This window comes from Corvus kubaryi, unplaced genomic scaffold (genome assembly GCF_017639235.1).
Source record: "Corvus kubaryi isolate FWS band 111438036 unplaced genomic scaffold, C.kubaryi_AGA036_p1.0 37398, whole genome shotgun sequence".
Classification (NCBI taxonomy): Eukaryota; Metazoa; Chordata; class Aves; order Passeriformes; family Corvidae; genus Corvus; species Corvus kubaryi.
Genome location: NW_024581137.1, coordinates 50,715,234 through 50,737,880, shown reverse-complemented (window position 1 = coordinate 50,737,880; position 22,647 = coordinate 50,715,234). Strand labels below are relative to the sequence as shown.

General features: G+C 38.1%; 1 protein-coding gene across 3 annotated transcripts in view; it reads right to left on the bottom strand.

The window, feature by feature from the left end:
* Positions 1 to 43: 43 nt before the first annotated feature.
* LMBR1 (limb development membrane protein 1) overlaps positions 44 to 22,647 on the bottom strand; it is a 69,384-nt gene continuing 46,780 nt past the window's right edge. For all 3 annotated transcript variants that reach the window (XM_042042825.1, XM_042042826.1, XM_042042827.1), the window contains 8 exons: positions 17,542 to 17,622; positions 16,654 to 16,730; positions 16,345 to 16,422; positions 15,789 to 15,862; positions 15,463 to 15,553; positions 13,926 to 13,992; positions 9,528 to 9,689; positions 44 to 7,567 (listed from right to left, as the gene is read on the bottom strand). In XM_042042825.1, coding sequence (XP_041898759.1) covers positions 7,485 to 7,567; positions 9,528 to 9,689; positions 13,926 to 13,992; positions 15,463 to 15,553; positions 15,789 to 15,862; positions 16,345 to 16,422; positions 16,654 to 16,730; positions 17,542 to 17,622 — 713 coding nt within the window. In that variant the 3' untranslated portion in view covers positions 44 to 7,484. The remainder of the gene's footprint in view (positions 7,568 to 9,527; positions 9,690 to 13,925; positions 13,993 to 15,462; positions 15,554 to 15,788; positions 15,863 to 16,344; positions 16,423 to 16,653; positions 16,731 to 17,541; positions 17,623 to 22,647) is intronic.

The following is a 22,647-nucleotide window of genomic DNA, read 5'->3' as shown; positions in this document are numbered from 1 at the left end:
TTTTTTCATTGCTTAGAATCAAAAAAGACACAAAACTCTGCTATAAATCACACTTTACCTTTATTGAAAACACAGTAAAAAAAAATTTTCCTACAAAACATTCAGTGTAACATTTCAAACAAAGGAGAAAAACATAATACCACTGCTTTCCACAAAACAAAAAAAATCAGCCTATCTAAGGCAGCAGATATATTCACTTATTTTTGTAACACAACAAAATATCCACAACAGAGAACATTATAAATCGTAATTCTGGATGACCTAAAATGAACCAGGAAGGGTTTGGTGGGGAGAAGGTATCTACCCAAAAATTGTTGTGATTAAATTAACACTCAAAGCACAGTTTTTCGCTGTGTTATACTGTGGTCAGATACATCCATGTGAAAGTAAAGCCAGTTGGTCAAGACTGTGGAGTTTAGAAAGCCTAAAGCACAAATCAGACCAAGAGGGGACCACCAGTTCCATTCAGCACCTTCCAGCCTCACACAGTTTAGACTGTGCACAATTTATAACTTTTTTTTGTAAACTGTGGTATTAACCAGTAACACTGCAGTGAAAAACCTGGATGTGCACAGTGAAGGCACCTGCTGGCCATCACCATAGCCCAGCCAGCAGCAGCAACTGCCACGGAAACGCCAGCTCAGAATTGTGTTTTCATGGTCAAGCCCACCAAGCCCACATGAACCCAGTTCCACGTGACAGGGACCAGGGTGCCAACAGCACCCCGAGAACATCCTCAGTCTCCTCACTGGGAATTTAAAAGACAAAATTTAGTGGAGACAAGAGCAACATGTGATTTCTATTTAGGTAATGCAGGGTTGGGTCCCAAACCCAGAGGAAACGAAATGCACCCCTTTTTTGTGTACATGTGCTTCATACACACACATCCCCCCCTCAAGATTTCAAATCCCATGACCCAAATGTATCTTCTTTTTAAAGCAACAGAAGTCACACCAAATTAGGCAAAAATACTTTGAAACCTACCTTTAAGAAAGTAAAAGTGACTTTTTTTGTTATATAAAGCCAAGGAGGAGAAAGTACTCACAGAGATTTTGTGACTCTAGGAATTTTGGTCCAGAATGCAAAAACTCATGGTTAGGGGGAAAAGGGAAATCATGCACCAGCTAGTTTTCTTCTTAAGCATTTTAACACACCCACTGAATCCACTGCACAGGTACCACCACCATGACACTTCTCTGAATGATCAATCACACGGGGAGAGAAGGCCCAAAGCATGCTCATACACATGAAATACAAAAATCCAGAGAACAGGTGAAGAGCCTCACCTCAGCACCTCACAAAGCCTGATCCTGATGGGAACATGAGAGCTACACACTGCTGCCCCGATGTGTGTCCACCTCCCACTGAGGGAGGCAGCGAGAGCTGAGGTCTCTCTCTGTACATCCCACAGCAGATGACCAGCGGAGCAGTTCCACAACAGGAGCCACCCTGCAGTGACAACCACCCCACGGGCTCCCAGTGGCCACACCAGCTCATTCCCCTCACTCAGAAGTGGGGCTGTACCCTCACACCACTGGAAGCTAAAAGCACAAATATATGCAATGACTAGACCCTCTCATTCCTAATTCAAAATGACTTGAGCTTTTGGTAATTTGTTAGAGGACCCTCTAGTGACAGGACTGCTTAAATGGAATCTAGTGGTAAAAAATGAACTAATAAAAGTGAACATTTTTGTAGTGGAAGAACAGTTCTAACTGGGGAATATCTCTGTACAGGCTACATGGGAAAAGAAATCCATTAAAAACAAAGCAAGTGCCCCAGTACTTCAATAGCTGGTATCTACGGAAGCAGGGAATAGATGAGGAATGCAAAATAAAGACCTGTTCAGGAAAGGAGCTTCATCCAGTGATGCCGACTATAAAACTTAATATACTGGGGGGGCAGGGAGAAAAGCAACAGCAACACTTGGGGTTAGTGATCAACAAACATTTAGAAACAGCATACCAAAGTGCTCAAGTAGGTACATATCAACATTCAGATACCTAAAAGCCTTTAAGAATTTGGATTTCCTAATTTCTATGTTTATGTAAGGCCTTCATAAAGATACAGCTTTTAAACAGCTTGGAATTCGGTATGTCAAGAATATCAGCATTTACAGGATATTTCTCATACTATCTCTTTGACTGTTTGGAGTCACCTTCTCTATTTGGTAAAACATTTAATGCTTTCTATATTTAAAAAAAAATTATGAGCAATAAGTGAAACTAAAAAAGTTACTGATACAGTATGGTAATTAACACAAAACTAGCAAGCATCCTCAGGTTTCTGTTAGCAAGACAGAGATACCTTCAGGAGTTCACAGGCTTCTATAAAGTCCAAGATACTGTTTCACTGTGAATCACGAAAGATGTTCTAAGAACTTATTAAGTTCTTTTCAGCATCCGTGAATTACTGGTTTAGAGAACATACAATTGACATTTGCATACTAATGATACACATTTCTTCTTTCTCTTTGAAAGAAGAGTTTTAGGTGCTTCATTTGTGAAATATTCCAAAAGCCTTCCATTGAAGTTGCCTTCTGGTATGTTTTCTTACTGTGCATAAATCAAATCTATGCACATTCTTCTGCTATTTCATGTTCTATCTCAAGAAGAGTAGCTGTTCTTAACACAAAGGCCACTGAGAATGACCTGAAAACACTAAAAAGGGAAGCAAACCAAGAGGTTGGGTATCTCCAAGAATCAAGGACAGATTTAGAAAAAAAAAAAGCTCCATCAGTCCCTGAATTCCATGCAATATATTTTCAGCAATCTGGAATTTTAAAGACCAACTAGAAAAATAATAAAAGAATCCAAGCAGGTGAGCTCCATGTCATTTCCATCAGCCACCACCCTTACCCAATTATTGGGCACAGTGGGGACTCTGAAGTCCCATCTGGGGTTGATTCCCCACAAGGTACGTTCTCCTTCCTAGGATTCTGACCAATATTGTTGGGCTTTAAGTGTTCAAGTGCAGCTTGCAGGAGACCCTCTCTGGCTGTGGTGTGGAGGGACACAGTTCCTCTCAGAACCATGCAGCTCTTGAGACAGCAAAAAGCCAATTAAACACAGAACAGCTGCACAGTCATGTACAGACAGAAGATCCTGAACCACCTGAAGCCCTAACAAAACAGCTGAAAGTGCCAAGCTCCAGTTCCTGAACACCTCAGCTATCACCTGGAAACCCCAGGAGTCTGCAATTCCCACCAATTCCCACAGCTCAGCACCTGAACTGTGTGGCAGAGGGACACACCACAGGCTCATCTCTCACCCTGATCACAGGAAGGAACATCACAGCTTCATACAACAGAGACTGTGTCTACCTTGCCTAAGGTCAGGGCAGGGGGCAAGGTAGAAAAGGGGGCAGAAGTTGTATCAGCATGTGGGTGGTGGCTGTGGGCTTAGCTGGTTCTCACTGACTGGGATGAATTCAAAAGCAGCATTTTTGTAAAGCTCAAATCCTGACAATGTGACTGAAAAAACCTGCCAGCTTACCAAGAGCAAATTCAGTGTTCATGGACTGGGGAGGGAACTCAGTGTAGGCAATATCGTCTCAACTCAGCACTAAAATCACAACAAAAATCCTAACACTAGGAGGTAGGGAATCTCATTTCATTAAAGCAATTAAAGTTTTACAGTTCACAACAACACTTTTTTAAACAAAACTAAGCACATTTCTTTTTGAAGAGGTTTTTCATGTGGCCTTATCGTCCTGTCTCTGTTTAGATTATTTCACCTTGATTTAAAAAAATGCTATTTTCAAGATCAGAGAATTGTTTAACAGGATTTAGGATGTTTTCTTGTATTTTAGATGCTAGTCCACTAAGGGTAAGGCTCAGCTGCTGTACATATACCACCACCCCCCTCCTGGAAGAGGAAGAAGAGATGCGAAATAACCTAGAACGTGTTTCGAGTTCAAGGAAAGCCACATGCAGGAAGAGGCCAATTGCTTTGTTTCTACCTTATTCCTTTCTAATTTAGACTATAAATTCTTTAAGAAAAGGGCCATCATGTCTTCACTACACAGCACTAGGCACATGTGAGCACCTCAAATAGCATCAGCTGCTGCACAGACTGACGAGCGAGTGGCAGAGACATGGTGGGATAGACAGGGGCTGCAGCCCCTTGGCACCCATCACTCCTGGTGCCACAGGGGAGGACATGGCACTCCTGGGGACACAGGGGAGGATGTGTCCCCCAGGATCTGCTCCCATGTTCATCCTGCCAAGCACTTGCTGCAGGAGCTCCTCTCCACTGGTGGTCCAGGTGGTATTTGGGAACCAGACAAGGAAAACAACTCGTCAAATCTTTTAATTTCTATGACACTACAACAGTCAACAGGGTCAAAGGTATTGGAGGAACAGGGCCAAAGATAAACATCACGTTACAGACAGTAAACAAAGCTTCCTATGAATGCAAAACTGTTACTTGTACAGTAACCAATACTATTATTTTTTAGCTTAAAGTGATAAGCATGTGTGCTTTATGCTTAGAAATCCTACAAATATTACAGTTCCACCATTGCATTTAATATTGTGCTACCAACATGGAAAAAAGCCAAAAAATGGCTAACTTAAAACACTCAGTTTGCATCTATTTTTTGGTCTTATGTGGTATCTAGTTGAAGATGGAAGCATTGATGTGCTTTTTGCCTCATAAGAAGTGAGGCAGATGTTAATGTTACTAAGATCAGTTGTATATACCTTGAAGGTATAGACCACCTGACTCTACATGAGTCAAAATACTAGGAATGTATTGTCAATATCCATTAATGAATTACCAGTTGCTTGTACTTAAGTGACCATATGCTTCTGTGGAAAGTATACAGTGACCTGTATCCTGCATGCAGTTACAAAGCTTTGCATAAGCATGTCATTTTCAAGGCCAAAGGCTTATTTTAATGTGGACAGCATCACAATATCAGCAGTTGATTTTAAAACAAAACACTGTCAGTAGTTGCAAAGGGTAGTTCTGAATTTCTCACCCACCCTGGAAACCACACAGCACCTCAACCATCCCACAGAGTCCAGTGTAAAGTCTTCCCTAACACAGCCTTAACCCATACACCTGCCTGCAGAATCCAGCAGAAGGGGTGGGAACAGTCAAGGCTGTAACATTTGTTTTGAAAAAGGGATTTAAAGCCTTGCCTGGAGCTTGGGTGCTTCTTGTCAGGAACTGCCCCTGCTCAGTTGAAGTAACTGCCCAACCCACTTGCAGAAGCCACACACACATTACAATCCACCTTATTCTGTGTTCTTGGGTCACTGATGCCAGGACAAATATCTCTCCAAAGGCACGAAGGGCATGACCTATGCTGGTTCACACTCCTAGGTTTATTCCTAATATTAATTTCTTCAGCTTCTATTAACTGTCTTAGCATTGTAATAGAAATATTTCTATAAAGCTAACTGGCCTCACACACCACAATTCACCAGTCCCATTAAGACATGAGCACAATTTTGGTCATACAATGACTTGCATGAAAAAGTGGACACATTTCACCAGTTTTTAACTATGATGCCAATACATAAGGCTACAAGCTCTGAGAATACCTGAATGATGCCCCTAATAATATATCTCCCAATATTTTAAATATGAGCTCATTTTAGAACAACTTTTAATTATAGCTCCCTGTTACTGGTTGCAGAACTTTGACTCACATAAAGATTTCTCACTAAAGTGTCAGCATTAAACAAGAAAAAAGATGCTTGTAAATCTTAGTGAAATCAAGCAATTTTACTTCTTCTTCCAAGACTTGATACAACACATCAATAGTCAGTTCAATAAACCTTGTATTTATACTAATCACACACACACAAAAAAAGTAACTCTCTAGCATCATATTTACTACAGAAATATTTACATTATGCCCCAGTTCAAGTCAGAAAAGGCAGCTGCAAAAAAGGTAATCCTCATGTGTACTGGAGCTTGATTTTTGAAGCACTTTAGGGGAAAAAAAACAAGCAGACATTCACACACACAGCAATAAGGTCTACAGCCCAGAGCAGTCATCTCAGGAAAACAGCCAAAGAGTTTCTGACACAAGGTTTACCTTATTTGGAACCCCACCAGAGAGCAAGCTGTCACCAAATAATATAAGACCTCAAACTACAGACAGGCAGTTTTACACAAATGGGAAATAAACAGGAACATATTCTGGCTCCCTACATGACAGACACTCACTGAAGGTGTCCCCATTCCAGTCTGTTTGAAGATTACTTGTGGCCAAGCAGTACAAAAGTGCTACCAGATTTTGAATACTTACTTGGTTATTTTTCTTAACTATAAACTCCTGAAAGGACTCCTAAGGCTGCAGGAAATGCTACAAGAAAGGACATTACCACCCACTGATGTCATCCTGAATCTAAGGCCTCTGAGCAGTTAAACTGTAACACTACAGAAGTTCAAACTACCAAGACTGAACACACAAGTTTTACTTACCAAACCACCTACATCATCTCTATAACCTTAGAATTTAATTTACGGTATCTACACATATAGGCCTATATACATGTTCATGTGTACATTAAAAAACAGGCTAGTGATAGATAACTGGATTGTGCCACTGAACAGAAATCCTGGTAACTGAAGTATAAATTCAGAGAAATTTACTTCAAATTAAAGATTGTAGAAAACTGCAACTGCAGCCTGTGCTCCTTGCATTGATTCCAGGTACTGCTTACCCACAGTAGTTCATCAAGAATTTCACAGGGGGTACTGGGTAGGGTAAGGGACCTCCACGGCACAACAGCTCACAGAACTGTAAGAGCTGTGACAGGGGGTCTACACAGCTTTTTACAAAGCATACTAGGCTCAGATTTAACACTGAAGTTAATCTTCATCTTGGACTTCTGTAACACATTGTTTGACCATCAGTAAAGCAACCTGGCATTTGGAGCTAAGGACAGAGAGCTGAAAACGCTGCCTTCCGAGACAGATCTGTGACACAGCCTACTGCATCCAGCACCGAGGGAACTGTGATCTCTACTGTCATTTTTAACTCACTCTCAGTAGAACTGTTTATCTTCTGTCAAGGATACCTACTCCAGGTACTTTACATTTCCAGTAAGGGTCATGTTGGCCTTCAAGTGTATGTTTTCTTCTTTTTTTTTTTAACCAAGTCCCAAAGTTATTCTTCATAGCTGTGTTTGTATAACACAGGAGGTACTGTGCATTCAAATGGTAGCAAGTTTAAAAATAAAGATGTGAGACTTTAAGCAAATAAAAAGGAATGCATTTTTCTCTTCAGCTTCCAGTCTTCAAGGCACCTCCTGCATTAACTTACTGGGAAATAAACAAGCAGACCAAAAGTTCACTGGAAAGAGAAGAATCTGACACACATAACTTCCTCAGAAGCACACAGCATCAAAATGAGACAAGGCTCGACCCAAACTAATAACTAAAAGCAATATAAAAATGCTGATGAGATGACAGGAATGCCATGAGGTTGATGTTTTCAGCTCTGTTGACTGCAGGTGACTGTTATCACAGTGTTTTCTGATGGCCATTTGCAGAAGGCTTTGTCTCCGAGTCTCTTGGATTGTTTGATAGATTAAGTTTATCTAGTCCTGCAAAACATTACAGAATAAGAAAAAACTAAGACTCCCCCTTGTTTCATGCACACAGGTATTCAAAAGAACACAAACAATCCAAATTCTACTTTGGGATTGTGGACTTCACATTTGCTGAAGACCACAACTGATGTTCTATCTCCTGTAAGAATTGCTTCTGGGAAATTCCCTCGGTGTTGTTTAAGTGAGAAAAGCCCATTACAGTGGACAAGCATGGAAGCCAGAGAATCCTAACTTCCCATTGCTTAAATCACAGACTCAGATGTTAAGAACCAAGAGAGACTTGCAATAATTTACCCTGTTGCCTACAAAGACTTAAATAATTACCTAAAATATTTCTTTTAAATTACAGCATCTTCTTGTAAATCAACCATTGCTGATCTTAATGTCATTGGTGATGACCAGATCACTTCTCTAAACTATTTATATGTCTAATTACATTTTTAGGACTATACTATTACTGATTTATCTCTGTTTCCAGCCATTTGTTCTTATTGCACAATTCTCTATTTTGAGTGCTAATTCCTCACATCATGCCCCAGGGAAGCAGTTAAATTACTCTCTTTCTTTGTTATTTTGGGGGTGGGAAAGATGAGGAAAGACGGCAAATTTAGCCATATTTTATTCAAAAGAGGCATGATGTCAGTCCTTCCTTGCTTGCTACAGTTTCTCTCTGAAGTCTCCTATCAAGTCTCTAAAATTAAGGATCAAAACTGAAGAGTTTCTTATTCATTTAGTGTAGACTACACTGAATGTTTTACTTAAGTGCCACGATGTACAAAGTTAAATTTCTTCCATTTTTGGAACTGGAATTCCAAAATTTACTGCACTACCAAAAAACTAAAATCGCCTTAATGATGTCTTATTTGTAATTCTGTGAATTTTTTGGTCATAGGCCAATTTTGGTTCTCATTCTTTGAATTCCATGGGACAGTTTTTAACAGACACCTTTTGTTATGTACAGCACTGAAAACAAACACAATTGTGTCAGGAACCTACACATTTCAGGGTTTGTAACTCCCTGCTTGTGTCAAACCCAGTGACCACTACCCTAGTGTGCCTGCATTTTGAAATTTGCTAATCTGCCTTCAACATTTATGATTCTTTATTCAACATTATCTTTCTAATTATTTTACAGTAATTTTAACCTAATTTCCCACCAGCAGAGGTGCTCTCTGGGAAGTGACTGGATTTTTCTGCATCACAACTCTGAAAGCAGTGAAAACTAACATGAGTAACTTCTAGATGATGCAAACTGAATCCTCAGTTACCTTTAGTCCTCTCAATTTAAGTAAATACTACTCTGGGGATCTAAAGAGATAGAAGCTTTCCTAATTAGTAAAGATAAGATGAAGCAACAACAATAAAAAAACCCCCAACATTTTATCCTCTAAGTATCAAATGTGTTTCAATCCTTTCTTCTATAGTCAAGAACTATCAATGCAAAATTTGATCAAACTTTTGATTGTATCAGGTAGAGGTTTTACTCAACCAGTTACTAAGGTTCTGTACATTGCGTACAAAGATTTTCTGAATAGATGCTCAAAAAAAAGCATGACAACAAAGCAGTTAAGATCTCTGCTAGCTATTTTTAGGGAACTAATAAGTTGCTTTAAACAAAAAAGAAAAAAGCCAACCCATACACAAGGTGAAGTTTTAACGTGGAATAATTGCTCATAGCAATGAGAATGTTTCTGCATTCTCCAAAGACTGAAAATCCAACTGCAGATCAGTAAGTACCACACGCATATCATTAAAATCAACACTGTACCTTAGCTCTGCACTCTTCAAAAAACAACACAACGTTACTCATCCTCACACCTTAACTTAGAGGAATTTCCACCAAAAAAAAAGTATTCTGTGAGCTGTGACAGAACTTTACCAGTAGCACATCAAGATGTCAATGGTGGAGAAAGGGAATGTTCAAGCACACAGAGAATTTTCAGGGCTGTGTTACCTATTGCCTTCAGGAGCTCTTCTCGCACAGCAGAAGTGAACTTTCTGACCAGACACAATGTTGTCACGATAGCAAAGAGCAGGTTGTAAGATAACACAATATAGAAGTTCCCCAGCCAGTTGAACCTTCCGAAGTCTCCAAGCAGATCAAATCTGGTGATTCCTGTTAAATTCCATGCAAGATTTAGATCAAAATATTCATAACAATGTTTTAGGAAACACAAAAATTTCATTATATTACATTTACATTTGGATGCAAAATTCTTACAGACAACATACCAGAAGACACATGGTTAAACACACAAGACAATGCTCCTGAAGTCATGTTCTACTTTGTTGCTCACTGTAAAACTCTAAGACACCTTTACCAAAATGTTTTTTAAATTTCATAGTAAAACGCTTGAATAATGGGAGTTGAAATGAATTGTCTATTCTAAATAAGAACTCTTTTAATAAGTTCAATAAATGTAACTAGGAAAAAATCAGCTTTAGTATGAAAACTGCTTAAAACCACAGTTTCTATGAAATCCTTAATGATTTGAGAAAAGAATGAAATGCACTGTGAGCTTTTTTTATTAAAAAAATACAGGTAGCAAACAGCCTTTCTATGAGAGCCACAACAACTTATGGTAAACACTAAGCCTTTTAAGTCTTCTTCCAGAGCACTGCTTTTGAAACCAAAGTTTAAAGACATCTTTCCAACTAGAGTTTTTCTCCTGGATCGGCCCACCACTACAGCCATGGAGCATTTGCACAGAAGGAAAAGAGTTAGGCTGAAAGATGGTGCTGACAGGTCTTCACAGTGCACCTCCAACCCTGGCACTCGGGCTTTGTGCTGATCAAAGGCCTGTCAATCACTAATTAAGGAACAACATTCTTCTGAAACATGGAAACGTCTAAAAGGTGTAGGGCCCATCCCAGAAGGCAGAAGAGGAAGAACCACAGGTTGGTTCCTTTGTCAGGTGTCATGGAGTACTGAATACATGGCAGAACATTGAGATGACAGCCACATGACCACTGTCCAGGATTCAAAAGCAGTTTATTCCCAAAAAACCTAGGGCACAGACAAAGTCAGAGTGACGTGTGCCCTCACAACAGTGCAAAAAAGGAAGCTGATCCTGTCCCAGAACTAAAATGGCAGCAGCAAAGAAGGCAATCACAAAACAGCCCTGGATCTGAAACTCCTAAAAGCTCCTGATTTTCTATCATCGTATTTTGAAAGTGTTTTGGGGCTTTTAAAAACTGACTTCTCAAGTGATAATAAATGAAGAGACAGAATTAAGGGTCAGTTACATTTCTTCCGTGGGTAAACCTGACACTTAGGAATCTCACTGTACCTGGATACCCAAGACTTGCAAGGCAGGTATCACAATGTTAAAAGATACACACACTTGTACAGTCATTTAAATTAAAACATTACTGAATTTGGTATCTAAGGAAAACATACTGAAATGAAAAGAAGAAGTTTCAAAGGATGAAACAAAACAATCACTGATCAAAATAGCAAAAGAGGCAGGGAGAAATACCAAAAAAGCACAGAAGGTCTTAGCACAGAAAGAAGAAACCAGCTGAATTAACTAGTAAAGAGATGAAGGACAATAAACACAGAGCTGCTTTCCCATTTGAAGGCAAACAGTGTCCTTAACATTTCAAAAGCAGCAGTGCTTTAGTCAGACTGTGGAGCCACATGAAAATTAAGAAAGTCAGGTTTGAATGTACAGGCTTCCAGAACTTTAAAGGAAAAGGAACAAAACAGGCAGAGCACTGGAATTCTCTGGAAAAAGAATAACATTCCTTGACACATAGAGGTCCAGAAGAACAGTGAGCCATGGAGTCATGTTACAAGGACAAACAGAAATGAACCCTGACACTTCTGTTAGAGTAGGTGGGAAAATTATTGTCCATAAATTACATTCAATTTCTTCTTACAAACAGAAGAAGTCACTGCTCATCAGAAAAGACCTGACACAGTAACAGTCTGTAAACTCATGGGAGAAAAAGGTTAAAAAGGTTTTGATGACTTTCTTACAAGAAGCAGTATCTACTCAGCCCACGGAGAAAAAAACCCAAGAATTTTAATAACTCTTAAGCTTAAGTTTTTGTTCAATTACTGATCTAGTGGCACAAATATATACACACAAACGCTGATAAAATTTTACCAAATAAACTATTAAAGAATTCTTCAGGTTAACAACAAATAGTAGGTTTTAGACAGCACACACAAATAAATTTAAAATCCCCATTTACTTGCACATAATACTCAAGTGTAGAATTCTAGGAAAACTTCTGTATGCTAGAAAGTTCAATTTCCTCTGCAATTCTTTGGTTTTGTATTCTTGACTATTAAGTGCCTTGCTCCCAATTTGTTTCTCTGTGATTAGAAATATGGTGCTGGTGGGAAACATTTTTGAAGGGCTACTAAAAGGCTGAAAAGTCCTGGGAAAATATGAGTTAACTTATTTCAGTAAAATAATTTATTTTAGTTAAAAACTTTCCTGGAGTTCTAGAAGAATGACAGATTAGACATATCCACCACCTACATATCTAATTAGAATGCCATGAAACATGTAAGAAACTCCATTTCCATTTTTAAAAGTTGAAAAATGGCAGTAGATGCCTTAGGTAACTTTTGCTTTTTCACCTTTCCCATAAGAATAAAGTCTAGTCTTTTCTGTATAGTCTAGAAACTCGCTTTTTTAATAAAGTGAAAAGACTATGGATCTGCTTAACATATTTATTTCTTTTCATCTATTCAGTGCCACAGGGCAGTGGCATGTAGTGCAACACACATTGATATTTCTGCAAAGCACCACATGACTCACTGTACTCTAATACACTCTATTAATCCTGTTTGGACAGCTGTGACTGTGCGTTTGTTAGCTGGGTGTTAATTGTTCCATCTTTTTTCTTCTTTTATTTATCTCTATGGCAAACTATTCAGGAATTTCACTTGTTAGTCTGGTTTTTAAGTGAGTTTTACCATTAATCTGTTTCCTATGAGACAACAATGGGCCCAGCGTGTACACTTACTGCCACAGAATCTGGTTATTATCAGCTGTTAATCTCATGGATCATTAACAATTAATTTTATTTTCTTTTAAACAAGTCTTGAATGCAGTAACTTAGTGGACACAAACTTACATTACGATTCTGTTCTAAAACAGTGATTTTCCAATGTAACATCTGGCTCCACATGCTAGAACCATTTTACTTCTTAAGCCTTTATCATACTGGTTATATTTTAAAACTGCACTACTTTAAATATGTGAATTACTCTTTTGCATTTTCATGAAGTTTTACGACAGATTTTTTTAAAGTAAGTTCTAAAATGAGTATTTTAAGATTCCACACTCCAAAATGCATTACAGAGGGTTTTTCATTTGCTATAGAAATGATTTATAGTTTATTAAAACACTTCATCTGTGTGTATACATAGCATGAGAATACACAGTATAGTTTACTGCAAAACATGAACTACTCTTGATTCAAGAGTATTCTCACTGAAAAGAAAACCAGCTGTAAAACTACTGAGCACACACTGCGGGTCTGTGGGCCTGAGCTCAAACTTCTAAGCTTGTACTTAAGACTTGTACAGCCTGAGGTGAAGATTTTTGTTTTGTTCTATTTAATGTTCCCAATGAAATTCACATTAGCTACAAGGATTCTGCACTACTTAAACATGTAATAGCCTTGCAATTTAACTTCAAGAATTCAAGCTGAAGATTACCTAAATGAAGTGATGATACAACACGACTTTCCAACTGGTTAAAACAGCTTAACTACTTCAATTGCTACTGTCAGTTCTTAGCAATAAAATCAGAAGTTCTTCAGTTCTGCTATGGTAGACTCCAAATTGTTAAACTTGAAAAATGAAGTAGCAAAAAATACAAACATATTATTCTAGGGAAAATGAAAGTAGCCTGGTATCACTGCTGATTAAAAAACTTAGTAAATGAAGAGTCATTAACTTCTGCACTTAGTGCTACCTCAAATTTCAGACACCGAATCCCAAATTTTTCACAGGAACTAAGCATTAATTTCACAGTGACCAGGAAACTATTTCATACTGCTCTGGACAATCAGTTTTCCTATCTTTTCATGTCACAGTCTCCTGTTTTAAGAAGTTTCAAATCTGACCTTCTTAAAATAATATATTCTCTAAAAAACGCTTAGCATCTTTTTCTTTTTAGAAAGCATGTTCTGCAGTTCATGCACATAGATGTATGCTCAACAGCTCATGTTGGTGTAGAAATGAAGGCCATGGATACGTGCTCTTTCCACTGAAAGTGATGGCAAATTAAATACATACTATGGAAAATACAGCTACAGGTTCTTCTTTTTTCTTGTATTTTTTTTAATTCAATTAAACATCCTTTACTATGACTTCCATTTCACTTACCCAGTGTCCTTGACATCACTGGCAAAGCAGAGCTCAGCACCAAGATTGAGACACAGTTTCCAATTATCTGTTTGAAAACGACAAACAGCATTTAAATGATAAACGGGATTGTTGAAGGGAACACAAAGAAAATCAGTGGTCAAGATGAAAAAGAAGAAATCTTAAAAGGCACATTCTTAAAACTGAACCTAAAGCGATTTACAGTAACATATTGTTAGTCTTGCTGACTTCTGTCACTGCTCTCCACATGGTGTTAAACAAGACAAAGATGATCCAAGAAAAAATCAAATATGTATTCATGTGCTTTTAATCAGTGTTATGTATGCTCAGATTCAAAATAATTCAAAACTACCATGCTGCAAAGCATCAACTGTTTACTTACTTCCTGTGAATGTTTTATAAAAGAACAATTCCATGGGCTTAGAATAGATGACTGATACATCAGCTTAAGCCTTGGATGTAACTGCTTGCAGGATTAGCATTATTTAAAAAATTACAACAAAGAGCTTCCTTTCAATTCAATGCCTGTTGTCTACTTTAAATAGTATGAAAAAATTCACAGCTGTTAGATTTTACTCTTGTTCTTCTAAAGCCTTTAAAAAGAGTAATTGAAACTTTCTTTCAAAAGGGATCATTTTCTTCAGGTCTAGTTCTATCAGAAGCCAAAAGAAAAAAAAAATAGAAAACTTGAAAGTAGGTAGACACTTGTACATTCACTATTTATTTCTACACTATTCCTGGTGTACTGTAAACAATCAATAGGAAATATTAAGAACATTCCAACTATCTACTACTTATTACTCTAATCATTCTGTGTGCATACCCACTTTCTCACTTCCAACAATTTGTTGGAAAATACCTTCATCCATTACTAAAAAAAAACCAAAAAAACAAAACAAACAAACAAAAAACCAGAAACAATGAAATATACTGAAAAAATAATTAAATTCAGCATCTGTTCCTTGGTTACTGATCACTTCCCCTTGTCAGCTGTGGGAATATATTGCCAAAAACCTAGGCATGTTCCTCTGAATTAGGTAACAGCATTGGTGATTCTAAAGCCATTGCTAAATTGTAGAAAGTCAAATTAGCTTCAGATTGCAAAATGTTGCTGAATAGCCCTCCTCAGTCTTAGTTTCATTATTCAAATTTGAATTACTTTGTATTACTTCTAGCAACCACGTTGTTCAGATCTCATACAAGTTCCCTCAAGTACAGTTAACGCAATCAAAGTTACTCATTAGCAATAAGTTTCTTTTGAAGAAAGTTCTTTCACTCGCTTTTCTATAGCCAGTTAACAAGCTCTGCCATTCCTGGCTTCTTACAAGTGAATGGATGCCATCCAAGCTAAACAGAGCACATCCTTTTTCCCACTCATTCAGCATTTTGAAAATCTCCCAGTTTGTGTTTACGCAGCTTACAAACAAACAGTGATCACTGCAAATGAGCCATTCAGGGCAATTACTAAGAGAGTCAGTTTGTCTTGGGTGGCAAGAAACACAGGAGGGGGCCATCCCCATCCCAGACTGCACCTTACCTTTGTCATAGTTGTGTCATCCTTCCTGGGAGTGAAATTCTCAAAAAAACGAAGACTGTAGAAGCCGACGACAGAAGATACCATAAGATAGCTGTGAGAATCAAGGAAAAAGGAACCTCCAAGGAATGCAAGTTTCATTCAAGTTCTCAGCAGCCACCTAAAAGTCTTAAGAACTAAAGAAAAAAGAAACAAAAACACTTCAAGTGTTTGAGAAGGACTGACCCATCTCTTTCTTCTTTCCAGGCAAGTGCCTTAGTGTATTACCAGTGTCCCAGAAAACTGGACAGAATACTTGTTAACAGACAGAATTCTTACAGAAAGGATACAAAATCAAAATGATTTCAAGTGCTGCTCCTACAAAGCCAAAGGTGGATAAGGAGGCATTTCCTATTCCAGGCCCCTACAAGGAAAAAGATACTTTGCATAATTAAATAAGATACATACAACAGTTCACAAAGTTACCTCCTACCAAGAACAAAACATGTAACATCTTACATGAAATACAGCCTTTCTCAATTTCAGTGTTTCAGGGGCGTTCTGATGTCCTACCCTCAAAGTCCCCCCACCTCATGTAATGGCATCAGCAGCTTTCAAACTGCAGTGAAATGTATTGCTAAGACAGAACTGCAAACTCCAGATAACCGATCTGCTTTACTGCATCACTGTATCTAAATAAAGCTTCTGCACTATTTTAGTAAGAACTCCCTACAACATGACATGTAATAAACATTTGTGTGGGCACAGCAATGAAACCTAGAAGCAAAGTCAAGGTCAAGGTTCATTAGTTTCCGTGTTACTAAAGCAAAAGTTCACACTTGCACTTCTGCAAGGCCCCCAAAGCTTTACTAAAGTTATAAAAGTTGTAAGGGAAATTTACTTTACCCCTGATCCCTTTGGCATTGCAGTCTCGTCAACCAACAGGTAAAGAATGTTGAGAGCGACTAAGAGAACTGAAATGGACTATAAAAAAGTAGAAACAGTCTTGTTATTGAAAAGTATTCCACATTTTTAAAATCTACTCATTTATGCTCACCAGACTCCATAATGTCAAGTTTTTTTTTAAATGGTCAAGAAAAGAATATCAAGACTGTTGCTTAAACACACATCCCTCAAAAAATTTAAAACTATTCCCTCAAATGACCAAAGAACTCTTCATACTTTTTTGTTGGGGAAAAAAAAGAAAGTTCTTACTGTCTCAGTCAGTAGCAATATCATGACAGCTGGATAGACTAAATTCCTTTCCCAAGCAGAAGCTTTTTTCCTCCGTTCTGTTCAGAAGAGAAAAAACAGAAGCTTAATACCATAGATCACCTTAGAATAAAAAAAGTAAGAATCATTCAGCTATCTATAAGCTCATTATAAGTAACAACAGTAACCTGATCTGGAACAAACATCAACCAGCTGATAAGAACATCCACTCTGTAGAGCTGTACAAAGCAATAGCAAAAACATGAAACCTCTCTAGAGAAAGGCTGGGGAGACAGAGACAAGCAGATTCTTCTTAGAGGTATGTTTCACCATAACTTTTTTCTTCCCCTAGCACACAGCAGTTCCACAAAGTTTAAAATCTGCTGCATTTAAAAATACATTGCTTACATGTAAATTTTAGCATGACCTAAAGGGACAGAATAGCATTTCAGATATTTAAATAGTATTTTCCTCTTGTAAGGTAAGAAAGACAAAACTAACTTCACTAGACATCATTAGCAGATGATGTTTTTAGGAAAAAAAAACAAACAAAAAAAAAAAAAAACCACAATTTGAATTTTATAGAAATAATTCAAACACAAAAAGAAAGTAATGTCCAAATATTCATAAGCATATCATATATTTAAAGCTCCATGCAAAGAAGTCAAGTGTTACAATTTCTCTAATGTTAAAAATAAGATCCAAATCTGACTCCCTACTTGAACTGTTTTGTTGGAGGGGTGCAATGATTCCATGTAATGTACTTGCAAATGCACAAATTTGGTTAAGAACAAACTGAAATCAATCAAGCAACTGCTCCAAACTAAACACAGCACCTTTAAGGTCATTTAGTAAACTACAATCCACATGAAACACTAGAAAGTTCATTACCTAGATTTGTTTTCTTGCTTTTCACTTTTTCCAGCTCACGTTCCAGCTCTACCGTCTGGTATTCCACTGTGGAAGATACACCTTTTAAAACAGAAGACACGATTTTCTTTTGGATGTGACTGACTGTAGTACTGTAAGGCACACAGTGACAATTCAGATTTAGGAAGCATCACATTAGCACTTGTGACTTTAAACTGCTGGTGTTTCTTTGACACTCTTCAAACACTTTTCCAAAACAGAAGCATCTAACCAGAAGAGCTCAGCACAGAGGTTTCAGTGTCATCTCCTGTGATCCTAGCCTGTTTTGCTGATGCCTTAACACAAGTCCAATGACCACAGTGTGACAGAATGTCTCAAATGCCTCATTCTTGTATCCCTGTGTGATTCTTGCACCAAGATGTAAAGAATCCCCAGATGCCCTTCAGGAGCATTATTATTTAGCAACTCAAAGGCAAAGTGGACCTTTGCCTCCAAACTGGCCAGAGCTCCAGATTCAGCTTCTGCCCCTCCCTCCCTTTCCCCAGCAAGCTCAGTTTCCATACTGCTGACCTCCTTGCTGATGGATCCTCTGCTCATGCCAATTTGCCTGCTCCATCCCTCCATGCCACAATCAGATATTCCCACAACTACCCGTGAGACCATCCTGTTCCACTTTCCTTTCCAGTTTACAACATACACATGTCACTGTTGTGCAACTCCTCAAGCTTTCTCCTCTACACCAGCTGAACCCAGACAATCATCATAGTAATTCCTTTCTTCCTATTAATTTTCTGCCTAAAAGTTGCTCAGCAACTTTTCTTCCTGTCCCTACACAGCCTTGAGGAAACCCAGCCCATTTTTTCTCTCCATCCTTTTTCTCTTCAACCTTCCGTTCTCTTCCAACCACTCCTCTTTCCCAGTGCAAGCATACTGTGGTTTCCCTCCTTGATGCCCATTCCTCTACAAACCCTACACTGTGTTCAGGCACTGACACAGCTCTGCAATGCTGACTAGAGATCTGCTGTTTCAGTTCCCATCCCATTATTTCTGCCTTAGCTTTCACTTTCTGCAATCACAACCTGGAAATATTCTGCCTGGGGTAAGTTAAAAACACTCTCCACTCACCTCTGTTCAGAAATAAAAGCGATGAAAGTGGGGCAATCTCACCTGAAAATAAGGGCTCATATTTTCTCTGTCTATTCCAGGCCAGTTTCACTCTGCAATAACACACTGTGGCAGTGACAGTTCAAGGTCTTAAACCCAAAGTCCCCTCTGTTATTGTTTTGCTGATTTACATTCACACCCTTCACCTGCTGGCCATTCCCTACTCTCAGCCCCACCTTTGGCTGCGGGCTAACCCGTATGAGCACCACGCTCCATGTACTTTTTTTAAACACTCTCTAATACATTTATATGAGATTAATATTCTTGTCCAGGCTTTTAGCTCATATCTTGATCACTTGCCTACAAAATCTAAACAGCACTTAGACTGCTGGCACAGCAACACTACTTTGTAGTCCAGTCTCATTATTTCCTTATTTTCTGTTGTCTGCTCATCCATCCAGTAATCTTAATACAAGAATAAAGGCGACTGGTTTTATTGCAGACTATTAAATACTGATTTGTTCAATGCAGTCAAATCATCAATGAAACATCCAACCATTTAAAATTTTAAAAGTTTAATTGAATTAACTGAATGTTTCCTTCACACACATTTTTGCATATAACACAACTTCTGTGCTATGTCTAAACATTTATCTTGGATATCAGTGACATAATGAGTATGGGGTAATATTTACAGGGCTTCAAATATATAAATATCTCTAATCTCAGGACTATCCAGTAAGACCTATAGACACTGTTCCATTACAACATCTTATCACTTGAAGCGCCTGAAATACAACTGTCCGTTTCTCAGTATTTTTTTAAAAATTTATCATAATCCCCAGGTTTTCAGAAAAAGTCTTTTAAAAAAACCCAAGCTAATTACAACTATAAAAATAAGCTTTTGCGATGATGCATGACCCCCCAAAAAAACCTAAAACATCTGTTTTATAGAATGACTAATTACTGTGAGGTGGGGAAAAGGATTTCATGGAAGCAGTTGAACAAGAAGGAAAACTCAGGTCAGCATCTGACATTTTCTTCTTCTCTGTAACTGATTTAGGGGTCTCTGAGGAAAAGCTCAATTCAATATATATATATATGTTGTTTTCTTCCCTCAATATAAAAATCTGGAGCTCAAAACACTGATTTCTTGGGAGTCTATCCAACAAATCAGCGTCATCACACTAGGTCCCTAAGAGACAGCTCAGTAGAAATTCTGAATCATATCTAAGTGCTGTTGTAGTTCCCCCTTAAAAATAGTTGCAAACAACAGGTTGCTATACAAAAGGATATTTTATGAGAGAGGCAAAGTTTCAGATCAGTCAAAAGAGTATTTGAAAAGGATGCAGCTAAATTCTTAAAAGCTCTCTAACATTAGCTTTATTTCAAACACGCACAAAGTTCAATGTCAGCGCTGTCTAGCCAATAAATCAAATTGGTAGACAAGACTTGTTTGGACTAGCAATGAAAAGTTAGAAGGGATTCTCCAAGAAAGCCACAAAGCAGCTCATTTAAGGTCAATTTAACGGTATTATTCTGTTTTTCTTCCAGCCCCGACATAAGATTTCAGTACCTCAAAGGAAATTGTAAGAGTATCTATTTGCATTCCCCCAAGGTGATTGGCAGTTCACCACCAATTAGTTCAAAATTACACTGTTACTAGTGTGCAATAAAAACAACACCTTTCATCTTTCTTACATAGGTAAGGATACCTTCAGAGCCAATAACTTTGATCAAGTAAGTATTTTTGATCCTACCCCACCCGTCTCTTTGGATTCAGGAAAACTAATAGCTGAAGGCAACTTTTTTCTTTCTATATAAAAAAAGTCCCAGCTTTATTCTTCGACTGTAGGAGTGATGTGGGTACTGAAATATAATACACTGGAAACAAACATTTTCCCAAAGCCCAGTATCTCTTCAATAGATAAAAATACTAGGGTAGATAACACAATCAAACTTTCCCCTCCCTCCTACTCCGATTTTCAGTTAGACACTGCAGACACCTGAGGAGGAAGAAAATTAGTTCCCACAAAGAAGATCTACAGTTTCACAGATAGATTTATTTTCAAATATGAAGAGCTTTACAATCATCAAGTATCACTTAAGCCTCTGCTCTGGTCCTCTTCATTTTAATAAAAATTCAACTCTTTAGTTATACATATAAATGAAGTATGTATTTCAGAGCACCTTCCTGCAAACCTGCCCAGCAGGGTTACTTAAGCACATGGATTTCCATCACCAACACTGTGGAAGAGTTGCAATGGCCATGGCAGAGGAAGCATGTAGGTGAATGTATCTGCTGCGACACAGCAACAAAGAGTTACAATCTGTGCACTAAAACACAGATTATGGCCTCTAACATCACAGCACGTCCACTGATGAAATTAGCACCACCCCCATTTATACACATTTTTTAAAATGCAATAAACATGTCCCCTCATAGTTCTGGCAATAACAATGTCTAATTTTTTGGCATAATTTGTATGTATTAGAAAGACTTCTGGAAGAGAAGATGAAGCTTTCCATGCTTGTCATATTGAGAACCATGCTTAAATTTACTTAAGTAACTACTCACAAAAATCCTGCAGAGTGTCTTCTTGCACATATAACATCCTGTCCCAACTACATGCTACCTGCAAGTTTAGATTTTCATTTACTTGTCAGCTTAAGTCCATTCATTTTCTCTGTACACCAAACTAGGGGTTCTCAAGCATTCCTTTAGATGGGGGTGTCAATGCCATTCCCTCAGCATTGGAAACAGAGGGAATTCGGTTCCTCTCCTGTCTCAGGACATTTAAGCCCCATGTCTTTCACTGCTCAAGAGCAGGCTGGTGAGTGGTCCATGGAATATGGGTGGGCTGCAGTTCCACTTTTCATACCAAACAATGAGCTGAAAGAATATCCAGTCTCTTGGCTGGTGGTTAGAGGAGGCCCCTGCACACATCCTAAATCCATATCCAGTTAGTAGACTTACAAACAGCCTAGGTTCACCCCACAAGTGATATTAAACTGAAACATAAGCAACTGTTGAGAGATTTCTGCAAGAAAAAGAGCAGCCGAGCAGCACCTAAATAACCACATTCCCCTTCTGAGTAGCAGACCTCTCTCTGCACTGCTTCCAATAGATTCCTGAATAACTATCGGGTCATTCCTCTGTGTTGTACACAAGCAGAATCACCATGACAACATAAAATATTCAGTTACAAATATTTTACAGTTCCCAGCTAACATCAAACACACAGAATGATTATAATTACCCTATCACAGCTTCAAAGCTGCATGCACCTTTTTGTGTGCCTGTGTGTGAATGCACATCCATAGGGGTGTCACTATAAACAGCTGAGCCTTCAACACTGAAAAGGTGAATGTTACTTTTCAACTGAAATTATGGCTGATTTCAGCACAAAGAAGTCACTACTTCTCCACAAATTAGTCACTACTCCTCCACAAATTTTAAACACTGGAATAGAGATGACCACCATGATCTCCGCTATCAAAGGTACTTCCCCTGACCAAACAACTTCAAACGGAGACTTAATGAGACCTCAGAGAAGAAAAGATTGAGATATATGACAGAATACTGGAAAGTAGGAGAGAAAAAGCAGGAAATTAAAAACATTAAAATAGGTAAGACAGCACAACAATGGATGTGTCATGACATGAACATTCCTTGATTTTCCAAACTGCAGTAGTTGTATAAATTGTGGATGGATGGCTTATCCATGCAGTTAAAAGCAAGACAGAAGGTTTGTACAACATGCTTTCCAGGTTTACAGAACCAATACATTTTCCATAATTGATGCCTGCCATGTTGCAACACTCCTTTCTATTCTAAGCCAAAGCTTCATACTGTTTTTAAAATACTTCATAACAGAAACACCTTATCAAGAAATGCAAAATTGTAAGATTAAATACCGTAAGTCTAAAAACATTTTTGTAATTACTCATTTTCATTACTTATTAATAGAATTTTTTAAATTATTAAATTCACCAAGTAACTCCTAGAATATAAAGGAGTGC